The following is a 21,823-nucleotide window of genomic DNA, read 5'->3' as shown; positions in this document are numbered from 1 at the left end:
GCAAGGCAAATGCCTTACCTCTATGCTATCTCTCCGGCCCCCCTCTTTTCTTCTTAATTTTCTCTGCACCATAGCCTATGCTTCCTTAAATTGAAACACATGAGAATTCACCATGGTTCCTTGGACCTCTTTTGACATCAGGGATCAGCACATATGTGCATCCTGGCTGGTTCTTTTCATACATGCACCTGAGTGGGTCACCTTAATTCTACCTTGACCTCAATTCCCACAGGCCTGTATGACATTTGATCTTATGTTGCTGCCTTTGATTTCTTCCACTTTATTCCTCAAATTAACTAACTGCTTATTTTTACTGTCTGTTCTGTATCATGAGCACTTGAAAGAGATGACTAGCAATGGGAAGCAATGAAACTATATGTTCTGAGCACATGATCAGAAGACATGATCATTATCTGAGACAGAATCCAAACCACTATTGTGTGCTATTCTGAACAGACCTGGAAGTGAGGAGTCTAGGGCCTTGTTTGTTCAGTCCTGTTTATTAACTAAGCTATTTGATTTGGTGCAAATCATTGAACTTCTTTAGACTTTTGTTCTTTCATTTTATAAAATTAGTATAGTATATAATTATAATACTATAGTATTAGTATTGTCTCTCAGGTCCCTTCATTTCTTTTATTTTCTTCAGTGACTGTGATTGTAATGTCCTCAAATCTATTTAAAAAAAATGCAAACAGGGGCCAGAGCAGGGGCACAAGCAGTAGGGCATTTGCCTTGCATGCGCTAATCTAGGATGGACCACAGTTGGATTCCCTGGCATCCTATATGGTCCCCAAGCCAAGAGCGATTTCTGAGCACATAGCCAGGAGTAACCCCTGAGTGTCACTGGGTGAGGCTCAAAAACAAACAAACAAACAAAATATGCAAACAAAAAAATAAAAAAGGGGGAAGAGAGATGACTCAAAGAGCGGAGCATGGCTTTGCATGAGGAGACCCAAGTTCAATCTCTATTACTGTGTGATGCATGCCCTGGGCACTACCAGGAGTGGTAGCCCTTGAGCACTGAGCAAGGAGTAGCCTCTGAGCACTTCCAGGTGTTATTCCCATCTTCTCTTTCAAAAACAAAATAAAGTATTCAGACTTAAAGAATAAGGCTAAAGAATACACATATAAGAAGTCGGTCTTTGTTCCTGTTGTTCAATTATTATAATGTAAATTAAGTTTTAAAAATACCTTTTTTTAAACGTCATTTATTTATTTTGGTTTTGGGGCCATACTCAGTGGCACTCAGGGGTTACTCTTGGCTCTGTGCTCAGGAATCACTCTTGGCAGGCTCACTGGACCTATGACCCAGGAATTGAACCTGGGTTCATACCAGGTTGGCCACCTGCAAGGTAAAATGTGCCACCACTTTGCTATCTCTCCAGCCCCCTTTTTGAAAATATTTTTACTTGAATGTTTATATTTCCAGTAACAACTAATTGATATGCTATTTACATGCCAATTTTAGGACTTATTACCTGGAAAATATAAATTATATTTTGAAATATATGTAGGAATCTCCACAGACTTTTATATTTTTTGTCAAACCCAGTGGTGCTCAGGGCTATTCCTGGTTCTGTGCCCTGGAGTGATCCCTGTCCATGTTCAGGGAACATTTATGGTGCTGGCAATCACACTGGAGTTGGCAACATACAAGGCAAATACCTATATCTTGTGCTGTCTCTCTGGCCTATTCCAGAAATTTTAAATTTAATATCCTGAAAGCAAAGTTTTACTTGCTGTTTATAGAAATACTTTTGGCAGTCTAGCAGCATGCCAGCCTCCAAAATACATGTAAATGTGGCTCATTGATTGACATCAGGATATATCAGCATATAGTAGTAGTAAGAATGATATGTAATAAAAAAAATAAACATTAAACTCAGAAACTTGCATGTAGTTAGCCTTAAAACAGATTTTTTCTGGTATTAGGAAACCTCTCAAGTTGGTATTTTAGGGCAAATGTAAGCACAGTGAAAGGTAAGTTCTTCAAACTACAGTATCCCACCTGCTTTATTTTATAATGATGGATTCAATGTGCTAGTTTTGTGACTAATTTGACACCAGCAGAGACCAGTACAAACCTTACAGAGGCCAAACCACACAATTTTTCCTGTTCTGTGCTGTGTTTGTTTGGGTGTAGTCAGATGGAGAATTAATCTTCTCAGTTTAAGTGAATGGCTGAGAGTATTAGTTGCATTAATCAAAAATGAGTTTACATGTACAAGACATTATGTAGATTCCCACTGAAAGGTCAGGATCTTGTTATTCTGCTCTACATTGTCTTGGGTTTTGTTTTGGTTTTTATTTTTTATTTTTATTTTTTTTTTTTTGGTTTTTTGGGCCACACCCGGTGGCGCTTAGGGGTTACTCCTGGCTATCTGCTCAGAAATAGCTCCTGGCAGGCACGGGGGACCATATGGGACACCGGGATTCGAACCAACCACCTTAGGTCCTGGGTCGGCTGCTTGCAAGGCAAACACCGCTGTGCTATCTCTCCAGCCCCTGTCTTGTTCCTTGAAGAAATTTAATAACAATATTGGAAGACAGTTTTCTCACTCAAGAAATATGTTTCATGTGCCCAAATTTTAATTTTTTCAAGATTTTATGATTTAGAAAGTTAAATTCTCATGAATGAAGTTATAGCTTTTTCCACAAAAGGACTATATGCTTTTAAGTACTATGATCTAAATAATTCTCTCCTAAAAATTAAATAGTTCTCCCATGTTTCTTTTTTTTATACTATTAAGATATAATTCTCAGGAGCCAGAGAGATAGCATGGAGGTAAGGCGTTTGCCTTTCATGCAGGAGGTCATCAGTTCGAATCCTGGCATCCCATATGGTCCCCCGTGCCTACCAGGAGCAATTTCTGAGCGTGGAGCCAGGAATAACCTCTGAGCACTGCCGGGTGTGACCCAAAAACCACAAAAAAAAAAAAAAAAAAAAAAAAGATATAATTCTCAGAATGTTTCATATGCCTTTGCTTTTAGAAGGTAACTTATTATAAAGCTGTTATTTTAGATTGAATAATAATTAAAACTATAAATATACTTTGTGGTGGGAAAGCAAGACAGTTTTCACACTGTTAAGGAAGACATTCTAGGTATGATATTGGCGTTTACAAAATATAATGTCAGAGAGGAACTACTCCTATTTGTCAGAACCTGAAATTTAGATAGCCATCTAATGTATGAAATTATTTAAAATTAGAGCTCTTAATTTTTTATTTTCAATCCCCAAAGAACTTCCCACCATCATACTTTAAAAAAGTCAATAAAATCTCTGCATTGTGGTGCAAACTTATGAACAATAGAGTTTTTCTTCTCACCACTTGCCTAAGGTCACTTTGTGGGTGTATTGGAATGAAAGCCCGCCAGATGACATTCTTAACTGTTAGCATTTTCTTCTCCTAAAAAGTGTTTAGAGCACATATGAACCCGAATCTTGTGTTTGTCATTCTTGGTTTTTAGGTCTATGCACTGTTTATTCACATTATTCCAGAGCCTGGAAAGCCCCAATGTGGTTGTTATCTTATGACTACATTGAGGAATTTTGATTTGCCATCCAATTGACTAATTGCAAAGACTGAAAATAATTTGAGCATCCTAATTCCCTTTAGAGTCCTCATACATATTCACGGGGATATGTAAATGAACAGAAAATAAGCCTCCCACTAGTGTTTTCTCTTTAAGCAAATCACTTCTAGTGTTTTATTTTTCATGTGTGAAAAGCTAATAATAAAAATGTATGCTAGTTTATTATCCACTCCAGTAAATGGACATTTTGGTTCTATGACAAGTTATGTGAATAACCTATAAGCTTATAGTTTTGAAAATTATTGTTGCTCTAATAGCAACCAGAGTTCTCATTGCAGGTATTCCGACCACCTTTCTACACTGACTGTTCACTCTGCTGAGAACATAACAGAGACACTAACAAAACTACTTGTGGAGTGAATACTCCCTGCTTTAACTTGCATGTGCTCTCTTGCAGTTTGTGATGTCTGGCTGGGGCACAGGTTATTCATTTCGATGTGAAATTGTTGACTATTCAAACTCACCTAAAGCTTTGAGAGTAAGTATCCCATTGAAGTGCTGAAACCAAAATCAGTGTTAAGGTTTTTGGACTCTGGGAGTTGGAGAGAGAATATATGGGTAAAAGTACATGTCTTGTGTATCCCACCTTAGTTCTATCTCCAGGCACCACATGGTCCCTGAAAATCACATTGAACTGTGAGCCAGGTTGCCCCAAGTATTGTCAGGAGTCCTTTTGGGTCTCTCAGCATTCACAATAAGCTTTTTGGTCTGTAACACTAATATGAACCCAAAAATGACCAGGGATATCAGCTTTTCTCTATGAAGAAAAGAATTAAAAATTACTTTGAAGAAAGAGAGAGAGAGAGAGAGAGAGAGGAGAGAGAGAGAGGAGAGAGAGAGAGAAGAGAGAGAGAGAGAGAGAGAGAGAGAAGAGAGAGAGAGAAGAGAGAGAGAGAGAGAAGCAAAATGGCTGCCTAGAGACAGGCAAAATGGTTGGGAGGTAGAGGGATAATGGGGACACGGTAGTGCAAAAGACATACTGGTGAACAATTCTGTAATCATGGTGCTTAAATAAAAACAACTATATATATTTTTAAAAACTACATCAAAGTGTCAAAGTCAGGTGTATAGTATTTTTTGTTGTTGTTGTTTTTGGTTTACAGGCAGTAGGTGTTTGGAGTTACTCCTAGCTCAGTGCGTGAGAATCACTCCCAGCGGTGCTCAGGGACCACATAGTGCTGAGAATCAAAGTTTGGTTTCCTGAATGCAAAGCATGTGCTCCAGCCCTGTTAACTAGCTCCCTGACCTTGTATTTGCTATAAAATAAAAATTAGCCCAATTTTTCAAAAAGTTTCTGGATTTAAATTTATAGGTTCATCTTAAAAAATAAAAATAGAATCATGCATAAATCTCGCTAGAGCACACCAGAGTATATATTCTAAAAAGAATTACAAGCCAGGGACCTCAAAGAAAATCATTGTAGATTCGATAACTTAAAAAGCCAGTGATTTATTCACAACAAGTGAACACGAAGAAAACGTAAAGGTTCATATACGGATGGATATATAAACTTAATGGTGCCCACTTTAACTATAACCTTAAAAAATAAGATATAATATCATGAATTAAGAAATTTGCTTTGGGCATGCTAGCCGTCAATTGGTAGAGCACATGCATACAGTGTGAACCTTCTGGTCCACACATGGTCAGAGAGTATAGTGGTCATTCAAGCATTTGTGGGCTGTTAGGACCTCTTTAAAAATAGGATACTAGAGATGGGAATGGAGAAGTGGTAACAGTGGGTAAAAGCACTTGCCTTGCACCCATTGTTTCAATCTCCATTATTGCATATGGCCCCTCATGTACTGCTAAGAATGATGCCTGAATGGAGAACCAAAAGTTAGCTTAAACATAGCTGGGTATGGAAAAATGCAAAATAAAAAGTAAATAAATAAAAATTTAAATTATATTTTTGGGTTTGATCCATACTCACCTCTGCTCTGGGCTTATTTCTCTGTCTTAACATTCAAGCATCAATCCTAGCAGTGCTTGAAGGACCATTTGTGATGCTGGAGATTGAACCCAGATTTACTATGCTTGAGGCTAGTGCCTTAACTGCTATGTCTTGATCCATAGAATAATAAATCTTCTATTTATTTGTCCAAAATTCAAAAGCATAGAATTTCTTCCTTGTAAGAATTAACTAATAAATTAATAAATGTATATCTCTGTGTTTGTGCAGATGGTACACACCTGCTGGCTTTATTACTTCTCCAAATTTATTGAACTGTTAGATACTGTAAGTATGCAGTCATCACATTTGGCAAATATTTGATGTTCCAATAAAAGCAATAAACTGTTAGAGTTTGGTTGTCTGATAATTTTTACTATCTCTCCTCTTCAGGTAGACTTTTATGATCAGTGATTTTAGAAATAAGAGAAGGTAAACTTACTTTTAAGTCACTTATGAATTCCCAAAGAATTTTCTACTATATATACCACCCAGTTAGTAAGGCTTGAATTTATCTCACACAAAGCAAAATTGTTTATCTTTACATAGGGGGTTGACAATTATATTGTGATACAGTCTCAGGAAGCTATGTACCCATGTATTTTGCCTTTGATTCTTTACATCAGAGTTCTGTCACCCATTCTCCTTTAAAGAGGATAAACACTTCAAAATTTATTAACTTCTAAGTTAGTTTACTCCTGGTGTATCATAATTTTTGACGATAACAAAACTGTCCAGCTGCATTTCTAAAATCTATACATACTGAGTCCTCAATTTCTTCCTGAATGTGAGCACAGAGTGACGGGTGTCATGGATAATGACTGTGGCAAGAGGAGAAAGCATAGCTTAGTGACCACAGCACCTTAGGAAGCTGGTTTTTAATGTATTTTTGTGGCCTGTAAATCTTAGTTTTCTGAAATTATTCTGTCTCTAAGACTGATCGGAATACTCTTTTTATCAAAATAGATATCATTACATGTCTCCATGTACTTCATTTTCTCGTTTGACTATGAGAACTGCTAGAATTGGAAATAACTGTGATGAGAATAGACTTTGGTGGTTGTCAAACTTTAGCATGCATTAAAGCCACCTGGAAGACTGACTCCTTGAGCATACAGATGTCTGGGCACCTCCAGAGTTTCTGACACAGTAGCTCTTGAATTGGTCTCAGGAATGTCATTTTTAGCAATTCTCAAATGATGCTACTATGGTTGGATCAGATGCCACACTGAAAACATTTGTTGTAATGCAGTGATTCTCAGCTCTTAGAATTTAGTCAAATTAATTGCATTAGGAAAATAAAAAACCTGGGCCTTTCTACATATTTAATTTCAGATGGCTTGGAGTAGTGACCAGGCATTGCCATTTTAGAAAAGCAGTTTAGTTTTCAATCAGGGCTGAGAACCATTCATCTAATCCATAGCCTTCAATTTGAAAGTGAAGTAAAAAAGTTAAGTTTCTTACTCAAAAGAATACTATTATAGAGGAGGAATAGGACCCAGATCACTGATTTATGGCTTTTTCTGTTAGACCATTATCACTTTCTTCCATGTGCATAGTCAAATGCTTCCAGCTTCATTGTGTCTACTTTGCATGTTCTCAATTCCTGCTTCTATATGTGTTCCATAAACTCCTGTGAATACTGTCTCTACTACCTAAGTTTCATATTTAGAAGTCTAACTCATCACTGATATTCTGAATTTTGAATATTTTTATTTTATTTTATTTTATTTTATTTTATTTGGTTTTGGATTACACCTGGTGGCGCTCAGGGGTTACTCCTGGCTCACTCACTTCTCACTTCTTTTTTTTTTTTTTTTGGTTTTTGGGCCACACCCATTTGACGCTCAGGGGTTACTCCTGGCTATGCGCTCAGAAGTCGCTCCTGGCTTGGGGGACCATATGGGATGCCGGGGATCGAACCGCGGTCCGTCCTAGGCTAGTGCTGGCAAGGCAGACACCTTACCTTTAGCGCCACCACCCGGCCCCGACACACCTCACTTCTGATAGGCACATGGACCATATGGGATGCCTGGATTTGAACCACCATCCATCCTGAAACAGCTGTGTGCAAGGCAAATGCCCTACCACTGTGCTATCTCTCTGGCCCCTTGAAAATTTTTAAACACTTCATTTTTTTATTGAATATTTTTTTAAAAAATTTCCCTGAAGCTTTTCTACTTATACTCCTTGATTTGTAGAGTTACTGCAGACACTTGGGCTCCTTCATACTGGATGACCCTTTCTTCATTGCTTCTTCCACAAAAACTGCTTTGCTCATCTTCTTTTTTCATTCTATTTCTCAAATAGACATTCAACTTTCCCTCATTCACACATTTATTTTGACTTGGGGGCCACAACCAGCTCTATTTGGGGAGCTTCTTCAGGTGGGATGCTTGAGAGTTGCTCCCAGCAGTGCTGGGGATCAAACCTGAGCTCCTGCTTTCAAAGCAAGTGCTCCAGTTCTTTGAGCTAGCTCACAGAACTTCACTCTTCTTTAATAACAGTTTGCTAACTTTTTATGTGTTGCAAGTTCTTTGTGAATTTTCTGAATCATTTTTCTAAGTTGGTAGGATGCATTAGAGAGCAATGTAAAATTATTTTTGTTCTAAGAATTACATTCTTTGCTTTCTTGTGTCCTTCAACTTGGCATTTTTAACCAGTACCACATTCTTGCACAATTTTTGATCATATTCTTTCTACTTTATAGATTTGATTAATATCCGAATGATTTTTTTTACCTTTTTATCAATTCTCTAATGACTTTGTTTCAGACCTAAGTTCCTTCATCCTAATTAGCATTGAATAATCTTTGGAGAATAAATTTTTTTCTCTATGGCAGCACTTTTCAAGTGAATGACTATATGAAATAGCTTGCGCGTTGCCAATACTTTTGTAATACTGGATAAATCATTGAATTTTATATGAATTTGATTTTTTTTAAATCATTTCAGATATTTTTTGTTCTGCGTAAGAAAAATAGCCAAGTGACTTTTCTGCATGTCTTTCATCATACCATCATGCCATGGACCTGGTGGTTTGGAGTCAAATTTGCTGCAGGTAGCCAAGGGAAAGTTGGGACCATGTGTTATAACTAATAATATTTCTATATGCTATAAGCACAAATTGTTTTCTTGGGTGTGGTTTAAAAGAACTTCAATATACATTTATTATTAGCTAATAGATAATTGTAGGTCCCTTACCTAGATCCTTCACAACCTGACACTCTTTTGGTATACAATCTTCTTTATCTTTTATATATACACTTCTAGGTGTACAATTTGGGGCACAATATTCCATATCTGCCTGCTCTTCAGTTGTTTTTATTAAGGTTTTAGTCCCTTCCCATATAGTTCAATTAAATGACTTCAAGTAATAAAATTAAAATGGTAAAATGTATGCCTTTATAGTAATACTACTAGGTATCAATTTATTTGATGTTTTCAAGTACTATAATGTTTACCTCCAGATCTATGTCTTCTTAACCTTCAAACTTGTAATAATGGATACCTATTTCAATCCCTAACAACTCTTTTTTTTTTTATAAATTATCTTTATTTAAACACCGTGATTACAAATATAATTGTAGTTGTATGATGACAGTCATGTAAAGAACACCCCCCTTCACCAGTGCAGGATTTCCACCACCAATTTTCCAGATCTATCTACTCCCCACCCCACCCATACCTGTACTCAAGACAGGCTTTCTTTTTCCCTCATACATTCACATTGTTATGATAGTTTTCAGTGTAGTTATTTCTCTAACTGCACTCATCACTCTATGTAGTGAGCTTCATGTCATGAGCTGCACCTACTGAGAAGATAGTGGGAAATAAGGGTTGGGACTGAGGCAGTAAAATATTAGAAATGAGATTTGTAGGGCAGTATCAAGGTCACAATACAAGATAGATGTTATGGATATATAAAATATATGCATACAATACTATCAATAGGAAAACAAGGAGAAAAAAATTCCAGTGACTGTCCCAACATAAACCAATACTAAAATGGCCCGCCCTCCTTCCAAAGTGCATTTCCATTAGTGTAGGGAGAGGTAAGGGGAAGCCTGAGGACCACTAAGAGTCCATCTGAACCCACTTCTGGCCATCTGAGCTGGCACCCAGGGAAGGCCTGGAGTAGGGAAAAAGACAAGGACGGCTGGGGGCCTGCCAAGCCTCCCAACACTCCCCAGGCCAGGGAGAAGGGCTCCAGTATGGGGCCTCCCCAAACCCCATACCTGGCAAGAGCTGGTCTCCAGAATCAAAGAGGTAACCAAAAGCCAGATGTCTGCCAGCCCTCCTCTCCATGCACCTCCCCCCTGGAGTACGGAGGGAGGGGGGAAGCCTGAGGACCACTAAGAGTCCACCTGAACTCACTTCTGGCCATCTGAGCTGGCACCCAAGGAAGGCCTGGAACAACTCTTAAAAGATTATCAGGGGCTGGAGAGATAGCATGGAGGTAAGGCGGTTGCCTTTCATGCAGGAGGTCATCAGTTCAAATCCCAGCGTCCCATATGGTCCTCCTGTGCCTGCCAGGAGCAATTTCTGAGCCTGGAGCCAGGAATAACCCCTGAGCACTGCCAGGTGTGACCCAAAAACCACAAAAAAAAAAAAAAAAAAGATTATCAAGTTTCAGGTGTCTCAATGTCTCTAAGAACGTTTTGGTAGTGTTTTTAGGACAAAATAGTTTAACTCAAAAGCTTGGCAAATAAAACTGTTTGGCTTGAGTTTGGATTTGTGCTTCTGAATATTAAAAATTGGTTAGAAAATCAAATGAAAAGGTAGTCCTATATTTAGGTTACAAATTGCATAATTCCCTTCCCAAATATTCTTTTTTAATAACTGGTGCTATTTTATTTATTTTTATTTTATTTTTTTAATATTATTTTCATTCATTTTGTTTTAGTCTTTGGATCATCTGGGGTTACTCTTAGTTCTGCACTCAGTAACTACTCCTGGTCTACAAGTCAAGTGTCCTACCTGCTTTACAATCTCTTTAGCTTCTCTCAAAGACTTTCTTATTAGCAGAAGTTGGTAGTTTATTTAGTAATGCTAGTTTCTTAAATCTAAGAAGACTTGGGGCCAATGGATAGGAAAGGAGTTAAAGTGCTTCTCTGGCTTCTAACTGATCCTGTTCATTCCCTGGCACAACATATGATCTTTAAGAGTGACCCCCGAATACAAGACAGAGTCAGGTGGGTGTATCCTCTGAGCACCACAGGGTGTGGCCTGCCTCCTCCCTTTCAAATTTAAGAAATCTTCCAGTGGAGGCTGGAGCCATAGTACAGCAGGTAAGGCATTTGCCTTGCACATGGCTACCTGGGTTTTATTCCTGGCACCCCATATGGTTCTGTGAGCCCTACAAGGAGTAGTGATCCCTGAGCATATAGCTTGGGGTAAAACCTGAGCACCACCAGGTTCCTCCTTAAAAAGTCTGTTAGTAGGCTCTATACCCCATCTTAGATAACTTTATTTTCACCAGCATAATACCAAAAGAAAAGAGATGTACTACAATTGGTGCCTGAGCATTAGATATTTTTAGACATGAGAAGAGACCTTCAGATAAGATACAGGTATCTTATAAAAAGATGTGAATAAACCAGTTGTAGGAAGGGGAAGTTAGATTATTAGGAGCAAGCAGGTCTGTTCCAAGAGATATCCTATTTTGTTGTCCCAAATTACCATCTGCTTATGCATTTTAGAGTAATGCACTTTTTTCTTGTTATATATTAATATAAATTTTGACTCATAGCACTTATTTGTATTCATTACATAAATCTAGGATATATATAGTTTATTCTGTTATTTACTGATCTTTACTTTCTGTTTTTGTTTTCTAAACTATTGTATCTCCTGATTCTTTCTACAATGATACTCATTAGCAATTTATTTATGTTGCTTATAAAAATATAAATTAAGCTAAAGAGCTCGTGAGTGAGATATTTGCCTTTATCATATTATGACAAAATAATTATTTCTTTTGTAAAAAATTGTAAAATACAAATGATACTGACATTAACAGCTATTTTGTTAAGCAACTTAACTGCAGTTCTAAGTAGATCACATCTATTTTTGGAGTATGCCAGATATGGTGCTTTCACACTCATAATTTATTTATTTGTCAGTGTTTTTTATTTTATGCTTTGGTTTTGGGCCACTCCCAGCAGTGTTTTAGGCTTTCTTCTCGCTTTTCACTGTGGAATTACCACTAGCAGTTCTCAGGGCATCATATGGAATTCTAGGCATTAAACCTGGGTTGGCTGCCAGAAAGACAAATGAAAACGGGAAATAAAGCAGAAACGGGGGTTGAGGCTTCATTTACATTGATGATGTGGGAGAGTGATATAGCTATAAGTCAAAAGCACAGATTCAACAACACTGAAAACATTAAATCTCAGCTGCAACTACTACCAAATTGTCATATATGTGTCAAGATGGCAGGAAGGAGGGTGTGGGGCTGGGGAGTAGGGGGTAATAGAATATGGGAGTTAACAGTAGTGAGGGGACTGGTGTTGAAATATTAACATGCCTAAAACTCAACTATCAATAACTTTATAAATCATGGTTCTTTACCTAAAATAAACTTTTTAAAAAAACATTTACAAGATAAAATTCTCCAAATAGATTATTTGATGCTTTTCACACACACACACACACACACACACACGATATATATATATATATATATATATATATATATATATATATATATATATATAAAAGGAGATGTCTTAGTGAGAGTTTGATGTAGTTTGATGCTAGTTTGTATCTCATTCATACAGAGAGTATATAATGAGATACAAATGGACTTGAATAGACATTTAGTTTGTATTTGTGGTAAACAGCTTGATTCCTAGGTGTTAAGACATAGGTAACTGTTGTTTTAAAATTACCTTAGAAGAGACATTTTCCTACCACTCTCATGTATTTAAGTTTCTTTGAAAAATAAGTCAGTAAGACTAACTGAGATGTGAACAATAAAATCTGGATGAGTGTTATTACAAGCTTCATTAATTTCTTAATTTAAAATTTGTGATAACACTGGTGGTGGGAATGACCCTAACTCACTGTCACTGTGTACCTTAAATATAACTGTGAAAGACTTGCAATTTACATTGGTAACAGTAAAAATTTTAAAAATGTGTAATAATTGAAGGATGCATGTAAAGTTGATTTACTTTTCAGGAAAGAAAAGTTTATAAAGCAGAATACAACCTCAGTGAGACATTGTGAAATACTTAGATTATTTAAAATAAGTTATTTTAGGGAAGTACATTAGCAGAAGTAATATCTCTGAGTATATAGAATTACTGCAGTTCTGTATTATTATTAAAAAGAAGTGTTATGGTGAAGGGGGGAGTACATTTTATGACTGACATCCAACTATGAACATATTTGTAACCATGGTGCTTAAATAAAGATACTATTAGAAAAAAATGTATTATTAGATACCCTCCTCCCCCCCCCCAAAAAAAAGTAATGTTAGGTACCAAGTAATAGTACAGAAGGTAGGGAGTTTGCCTTACGTGTGGTTGTCCTGGGCTTAATCCCTGGCATCCCATGTGGTTCCTCAGGCTCAGAGCCAGGTGTAAAACCTGGATACTACAGGTATGGCCTCCACCATAAAACAAAAAAACAAACAACAACAGCAAAAAGAAATTAGTGTTGGGCTGGAGTGATAGCCCAGCAATAGGGCATTTGCCTTGCATGTGGCTGATCAGAAAGGACCTTGGTTTGATCCTTGGTGTCCATATGGTCCCCCAAGCCAGGAGCGATTTCTGAGTGCATAGCTAGGAGTAACCCCTGAGTGTCACAGGGTGTGGCCCAAAAAAAAAAATATTAATGTCTACTGTGCAGCAATACTCTTTTTTTATGTTCATCCTTAGAGGATTTATTGAATATTAAATTTATATTTTGCTTTCAACTTTCTGAAAGTGTATATGATTTCCATTTTCTTATCCTAATTTGGCCAGATTTATAAAGCTTTGCTTTATTGCTGGAGTTAAAATATACAGAAATAAAGAAAATGGTGCAATTAAAAAAATATAAGTTGTAAGTCAATATTACTTGGCTTTTCCAGGTTATGCATAAAGAATACAGTCAGTCTTCTGGATTGGGCCTTTTAGGAAAGAGATGCCAGAGAAGAGTTTCACATCCTCCTAAACACTGGTATCCATTATCCCATTGGTCCATTCATGACAATAGAAAGGGCTTTTGCTTATATATCTACAGGTCTCTATGTTTCTCTTCTAAACTACAGGTGATCATTAGGATATATAGTCAAATTAAAAGAGGAAAACTTGGACAAAAAATGCAAGTTGTAAAAGCCAAATAAAAGCAATAAATACAGATAGTTTACAATGAATATTTATTTCAGAAAAATAATAGTGGATTAAAATGAACATCAATGATCTTAACACCAAAATCTAGGAACATAAAAGCGCTTATTGAATATTATTGAAAGTAGAAAAGATGGGGCCGGTGAGGTGGTGCTAGAGGTAAGGTGTCTGCCTTGCAAGCGCTAGCCAAGGAAAGGACCATGGTTCGATCCCCCCGGCGTCCCATATGGTCCCCCCACGCCAGGGGCAATTTCTGAACACGTAGCCAGGAGTAACCCCTGAGCATCTAACGGGTGTGGCCCGAAAAACCAAAAAAAAAAAAAAAAGAAGAAGAAAGTAGAAAAGATTAATTTTATTTCTTACATCTACATGTACAATGACTTATACAGAAGTATATTTGATGATTTTATTCAAGGTAACCCATATTCAAAACAGTATATATATATTTTAATAGAAGAATAAAGTGATTTATATAGTATGAATAACTTAATTCCCCATATTTATACTTATGTATTCATGTAGTAGGAATATAGAGCAATAAAAGACTAACTATAATATGCATACATTTGTACAAAAGAAAATTTGAGAGTATTATGTTGGTTAAAGAAAATTTTGTACAAAAGAATACATTTAATGTACTTATGTAAATTTATTAACAGGCAAAATTAATAGTTAGTAAACATCAAATGAAGTTTCACAAGGTCTGGAGAGATGGCTCAAAGGGCTGGAGTAGATGCTTTGGATGCAGAGGTCCAGAGTTTGATCTCCTGTATTGCGTAGTCCCCTGAGTATGCCAGGGTAACCCTGATAGCCCTGGAACTTCTGGGTCTAAGTAGCACCACAGTGCTGGGCCTGAGCACTAGGCTTAGGATTCCATAGCTGTGCCAGATATTGCTGGAAGCAGCCTTTAGCCCCCCTGAGAACTGTTTGGGTACAAACCAACTCCCCCATAAGAGTTAAATTTGCCTTCTGAAGGGTATATTCCTGAGATGAGTACAGTCACCAGATTATGTGGTGTTGGAAATGTGTCTTGAATTTGGTAGTAGTAGTTGTGTGTGTATTTTTTTTGTAAAAAATATCAAGTCATACACTTGAGATCAATGTAATTTGTGAACTTTATGTGTGTTAACCCTCACTAAATAAATGAAAATGAATAAATAGAATGCTATTGCTCAAAACTATCTCATGTTTAAAGATAACTTAGTTTACTAACATAAACCTGCAACACAAAATTATCAGGGTTAAATTACAATAAAATAACATGCTAATTTGTTTACTCAGATTCTTTCTTCTGTTTTTATTAAATGTATTTTAGGTTCTCTAATTGTTGACTGTTTTAATATCAAAATTGATATTTTTATTTTTGCCATTCCTACTAAAATTAAATAATTATACTAAAATTTTAATAAAAAATAATAGCCCCATCTTAAGGAATATTTTTCTATAATTTCCTTTTCCAGGTGGTTTGGGGACATTTCATGCCTTTGTGAATTCAGCTGTACATGTTGTCATGTATTCCTACTATGGACTAAGTGCATTAGGACCGGCCTACCAAAAGTATTTGTGGTGGAAAAAATATTTGACAACGTTACAGCTTGTGAGTAATTACTTTTCTTTGAAACCAGATGAAAAACCTAACTGAAGGGGTTGGATAGATAGCATAGGGATTAATAGAAGTACTGTCAGGGGTCACTCCTGAGCACAGAGTCAAGAACAATATCTGAGCACTGCTGGGTGTGGCCCAATAGTCCCTACCCCCAAATAATAAACCAGCTAAATCAGAGTCCTTTATCTTTTCTGTGAATGAATATACTAATAAATAAAGGAAAACTTATAGAAAACAAGAGAGACATATGTTTATCTTCACATAGTTTCCCATTATATTCTATGTTATTTGAACTTTTTATCTTGAGTTTCATTGAAAACAATACCTATGTATGTTGCAAGAGTGACACTTGCCTTGCACTTGGTCAATTTAGGTTTGATCACTGTTACACCATATGGTTCCCCAGTTCCCCAATAATGATCCCTGAGCAGAGAACCAGGAGTAGGCATATGTATGTATGTATATATATATATATATGTATATATATGATTTATTTACATTTTTATATATGAACAAAATAACCTCAAAGGTTTTTAAACATCAGCAGATAAAATTTTAAATCATTACTGAGAAATTCATATGGCCCAATTCTATTTTTCCCATTTCTTTATTTCCATATACTTAATAATCTTGAAGAAAAATGAACCTTTATGCGTACCTATTTTTTAGTGCTAATATAAAAGTAGTATATTTTCCTTAGTAGTCAAAATGTTATGGATTGAGTACATATAGGAAGCCAACATCTATAGATGTACATGTCTGTGCACATATTATTATGTAAATTTGAGCTTTGTTCTTTAGTAAATATGTTAAAAAGAACAGAAGCACTCATTTAGACCAATTTAATATTTTCCAAGCATTAATGATAAAACATGACTTTATTTCTTTTAAAGAAAGCCTTATGTTTAAGATAACCTTCTTTAAGTTGTATTATTTTTATTAAAAGAAGAATTCTATGATCTTCACATTTTTATAATGTATAGTGACTTGTTATATTCTGTCATAACACTAAGGTAAATATATAAATGTAGAATTTGGTAGCCTTTGCACCTTTAATTTTATTAAAATGTTACAGCATGAATAAAATTTGCTGTGTGCACATGACATATTCTCTAAGGTGAAAGATTGATATGTTAGTGTGTAAGGATATCCAGACATATCATATATAGATTTTCTTTTTGTTCATTTGTTTGTTTATTTTTATTTTTTTAGCATGAGGAAAGGTCATAGTCTCCCCAGTGGTACTCTGGAAGCTCTGAGGCTCCTTCTTGACTGGTTCAATGTAAGGACCCTGTGGTGATGGGGACAACCAGAGCAAGCATGGTGATAGTCAGGACCTTCACAACCACATTTAGTGGTGATCAGTGGTCTCCAGGGCTACAATGAGCAGTGGTCAAACAACCAGCCATGTTATGCTGGGGATTGAACCTGAGTTGACCACCTTCCCTGCATACTTTAACCTTATACTCTTTCTCTCTCTGACTCACTTATAATTAATTACTGAATAAAAATTGACAACACCCTAAATGATTTATCTGAGGAAATGGTGAAATAAATTATTTTAATTCCTTTTTTTGGTTTTTGTTTTATCATGGTTATTACAATTTTTACTTTAAGGCCACACCAGTGGTGCTCAGGGCTTACTTCTGATGCTGTACTCGGGTTCAAGGGACCATATCTGATGTGGGGGATTGAACCCAGATTGGCCACATGCAAGGCAAGTGCCCTACACACCGTACTCTTGTTCTAGTCCTAATTCATATTTTGAAAGAGAAAGAAGTCAGGAGAATTTCACCATTTCTCTCTGTTTTTATTTTCCTTTCTGATTTTAAAGTAATACAAGTTCAATGCATAGGAATCAGAACATCTAATTAATAGAAAGAAAATAAAATTATATGATCCACAGATAAGCAGTATATTTTAATTTTGTTATCTGGTAATTGTCTTTTGTGTATAATGTATATATCTTTTGCATGATTTGTATTGTAAAACATAATTTTTTTTTAATTTTTATTTTTAATTATGAGAACAAGGGTGCAAAGAAAGAGGACAAGGTAAAGTTACAGTGGAAGGACAATCACCCATAACATAATTCTCAGAAGTCCCCTTGCTGATATCTTAACTTTGAAATTTCAGCCAAAGAACATTAAGATAAATAAGACAGAATCCATGTACAAGTACTTTGTCCCTCAAGTCCCCAGATTGTAACACATTAAATATTTCTTAACAGTACACAAGGCAATCTAAAGCCATAAAACTTACGTAACTCCTTAAACATTACAGGCATAGTATTTTCTTACATTTCCATATACATGCATATTAGCTTAAGTTAACCTCAAATTTTAAGTGAGTTCTTTTTAAGGATTAGAGTCAAAGGAGCACAGTAAAAACGGTGTTAGAGTGGCAATTGTTGTTTGCATAGGCCCACCAAAATATGAGTGACATGGAAAGAAATAACCTTGGCCTAAGTACAAAGAGACCAGACCCCTGAAGTTTCCTGGCACAAGACCAAGTCTAGGCTCCAGGCAAGTTAGATTGTCCAATCCAATACATTGTCTGTAGTGCCAACACACTTTTCTTTTAATTTTTTTTTTTTTTTTTTTTTTGGTTTTTGGGTCACACCTGGCAGTGCTCAGGGGTTATTCCTGGCTCCAGGCTCAGAAATTGCTCCTGGCAGGCACAGGGGACCACATGGGGCGCCGGGATTCAAACCGATGACCTCCTGCATGAAAGGCAAACGCCTTACCTCCATGCTATCTCTCCGGCCCCTCTTTTAATTTTTTTATTAAACTTTTTAATATAACAGTCAAATCTGAGAGTTCTGGGAGCCTCTAGAGCTATATCAAGTGATGTTCTGAGGTCCAGGTGGTGCTGAGGCTCATACCTATGGTCTGACACATTCTTGGCATGTGTACTACCACATGAACTATCTCCTGTGTTTCTGTACTAAATTTATAGTTTAATACATGACACCAGAGTAATAGTATGGCAGGTAAAACTCACTTGCCTTTTATACAATTGACCTGGGTTCTGTCCCCAGCAATCCAGATGGTCTCCAAAGTCCATCAGGAGTAAGCGCTAAGCATTGTTGGGTGTAGTCCTGAAGAAAAATAAATAAAGAAAATTTAACATACTTTCTTTTTTAATAAAAAGAACAGTTAAGTTTATTTTGTCCAGTTTAGATATTTTTCCTGGTATAATTTATTATTTAAATAACATACTCATATGTTTTTAAAAAGTGTAATGATGTGGAAAAGTATAGAAAATTTTAGTAAAACAAAAACACACCTGTTGATTATTGAGGGTATTGTTGAGAAGAATAATCATAGATATTGCACAGAAAGTTCATGGGAATACCAGGAAAGGTGCTGATAATAATAAAAGAAATGATATGAAAATATCAACTATGATTATAGCTAATCATTTGTGGATAATTAGCATTTTTATATTTTTCTAAAAAATATTCACAGAACACATATTACCTTCTATCAGGAGAAAAGATATTCTCCCACACAAGTGCAGCTTAGAAAAGTGTCTAAACACAGTTATGTAGAAAGTGTAAGACTTATATAGAAAGTATAGAATGTATTGGGCACAGAGCTCTTGAATTCACTAGGCAGACCACCCATATTATCTCCCTTCTCCAGATCCTCGGTATTATTTTTTTGTAGACTGGATTGATTTTTTGGTTTTTGTTTTTATTTTTGGGCCACATCCAGTGACCCTCAGGGGTTACTTCTGGCTATGAACTCTGAAATCACTCCTGGTTTGGGGGACCATATGGGACGCCAGGATCGAACCCAGGTCCTTCTTGGGTCAGCTGAGTACAAGGCAAACACCCTACCGCTATGCTATTGCTGTGGCCTGATTTTTTTTTTTTAACCTCTGACAGTGGGAGTTAAGGGCCAGATAGGAAGACTAGAAGATTCTTTAGCTCCTGCCAAGTAACAAAAATGATCATTTGCATGTCATTGTTTCTCTAAAATAAAATTGCAACAGTTAAAAATATTTGAAATTGAAACTGTTCTGGAAAATGTAGCCTCAATATAATAGTTCCACAAGATCTCGTCAGTCAGTAACCAAGGAACCGTGCTTTGTGGGTGCCCAGGAGTTTTTACAGTTCTGGGAGCCCAGGGTCCACTGAAATGGGAAGTCCTGGATCTGGCTGAGTGGCCAGGTTAAATGGCAGTTCCAAATTCCTATCTGGATTCTGACCTTACTCCACCCACCTGATTCCTGTAGGAAGAGACTTAGGTTGAACAGTAAACTGTAACCAGAGGTAGATTGAACAGGGCAGCAAAGAATGTACTAGACAATTGCTCCATTGTGAGTTTTCAAATACAAACTTAATAAAACTTTCAAACTTTTATCTTTTAGGTCCAGTTCATTATTGTCAGCATCCATATAGGCCAGTTCCTTTTCATGAAGGATTGCAACTACCAGTTTCCCATCTTTCTGTACATCATTCTGAGCTACGGCTGTATCTTTCTGCTGCTCTTTCTTCACTTTTGGTATCGTGCTTACACCAAAGGTCAGAGGCTGCCCAAAACTGTGAAAAATGGAGTCTATAAAAGCAAAGATCACTGAAGTTCAAACACTGGAATCTATGAATTAAACTGCTATTTTTTTTTTCATTATTGACAATCAACAGGTATTTCCATGTGCAGTGCATTTTGTATATTTTTCAAAACCAAAAACTTGTATTTTTATGATGTTATTAGGGTTTCTGATATCTGAGAGTCCAAAGCTCTAGATAACAGAGTCCTCTGATAATTTGAGCCTCAGCAGCCACTTTTCAGCTGCTTTCACCTAATACAGAGGTTTTATTCAGCACATCTTGTTTCTTTGAAAGATGTAGAAAAGCATAGTACTCTTCAAAGAAGTCTGGTCTCGATGAAAAATGTCAATAGATATTTTGAGCATGGACAGAGATCTGAGTAGAGTAGATTCCTTCTGATGGGTATGAAAACCTCAGAACTGTGAGCTTTTTGACCTGGCTGCTTATTGACATATTCAGAACACTATATTCTAAAGTTAAATTTAAGATGTATACTCTAAAGTTAAATTTATTCTCAAAAGTTAACACATGAGCAGCAATCCTATGTCATTTAAAAGCACTAATAATAATTCAGTGATGTGGTGCCAAGGATCAATCCCAGTGCTTTATAATTGTGAGACCTGCAGTCTCCATCTTTGATCCCCAGCAATACTTTTAATGAACTTAAATAGTTGCCATCAATCCTGTTATGAAGACTTTTTTGTAATACATTTTTGGTATGAATTTTTCAAAAGTAACACCCCTTTTGGTTAATACTTGAGCTAATACTTAATGCACTTGACACAGATTAAACTTAATATTGTGAAAAATATTATTGTGAAAACAAAATGATTGTTCTGATAATTTAATGGACACTTTGTTATTGTGCTTTGTCTATTTCTGGAAAGAGGTGAATTTGTCAATGAAAACAAGCTCTGTAGTTCAGTGGAGAAACTTTTCTGCTGTAATGTCACTGTGTTGGATTTGTCATGGTATAAAGGACCACCACCATAGCTAATCATATTGGTCAGGAATGAAATGTTCTTATCATTAGCACTCTGCATGTACCCTGAACTTGCATTTTTTCAGTTATACAATTTACAGAGATGGCTTGAAATGATAGTTTATGAAGTAATTGAGTAGTTTGTGAAGTAATATGGAGATTATTCAGGGAATATTTGCTTATATAAAGATCTCTAAAAAAGAGAAAAAGGGCACCAGGTAGCTTAAAGACCTGGAGTATATACTTTGCATGCTGGATCAAGGGTTTGATCGCTGGAACCAAGTGTCATCTGCCCAACGCTGCCAGGATCAGCCCTGGAGCAGCAGGCCAGGAATAGTTCCCCACACTCAGTACTGTCAAACAATCAAAGAAGGGGCTACAACATAATAGTTGTTAAGCTACTCTACATGAAAACAAATTTCCAAAAATATGAATTGACAGCCTGTATTCTTTTTACCAGTAAAGGACTAAAATTCATCTTGGAAGTTTATCTTGGGTTCATTTCTTTAAAATTATTGTATAATATTTGGCTTCACAGTCTATTGTTGGAGAAATATAACTATCGGTTAATATTGTTTTTTTGAAGAAATAAATTATGTGAACATTTTGAATTTTCTTTACTTCTTTTTATTATTATATTTATACTCAATTTTTGAAGACCTGTTCATGCTCATGTAACTCAGCAATGAGTTCTTATGGACCTCAGTTGTGTAACACACAGTGATGCTCCTTTTCCAGCAAAGCCTGAGACCTAATTCACTGTCCTTTTCAGTAATTGTTATAAGCCT

General features: G+C 36.2%; 1 protein-coding gene across 1 annotated transcript in view; it reads left to right on the top strand.

The window, feature by feature from the left end:
- ELOVL7 (ELOVL fatty acid elongase 7) overlaps positions 1–20,582 on the top strand; it is a 90,727-nt gene extending 70,145 nt beyond the window's left edge. Inside the window, exons 4-8 of the mRNA XM_049768839.1 lie at positions 3,998–4,078; positions 5,783–5,839; positions 8,506–8,611; positions 15,350–15,486; positions 19,873–20,582. Of these exons, the coding sequence (XP_049624796.1) occupies positions 3,998–4,078; positions 5,783–5,839; positions 8,506–8,611; positions 15,350–15,486; positions 19,873–20,082 (591 nt within the window). The 3' untranslated portion in view covers positions 20,083–20,582. The remainder of the gene's footprint in view (positions 1–3,997; positions 4,079–5,782; positions 5,840–8,505; positions 8,612–15,349; positions 15,487–19,872) is intronic.
- Positions 20,583–21,823: the final 1,241 nt, after the last annotated feature.

Source organism: Suncus etruscus, chromosome 2 (assembly GCF_024139225.1).
Source record: "Suncus etruscus isolate mSunEtr1 chromosome 2, mSunEtr1.pri.cur, whole genome shotgun sequence".
Classification (NCBI taxonomy): Eukaryota; Metazoa; Chordata; class Mammalia; order Eulipotyphla; family Soricidae; genus Suncus; species Suncus etruscus.
Note: the sequence above shows the minus strand (reverse complement) of the source record. Positions and strands in the feature narration are given on the sequence as shown.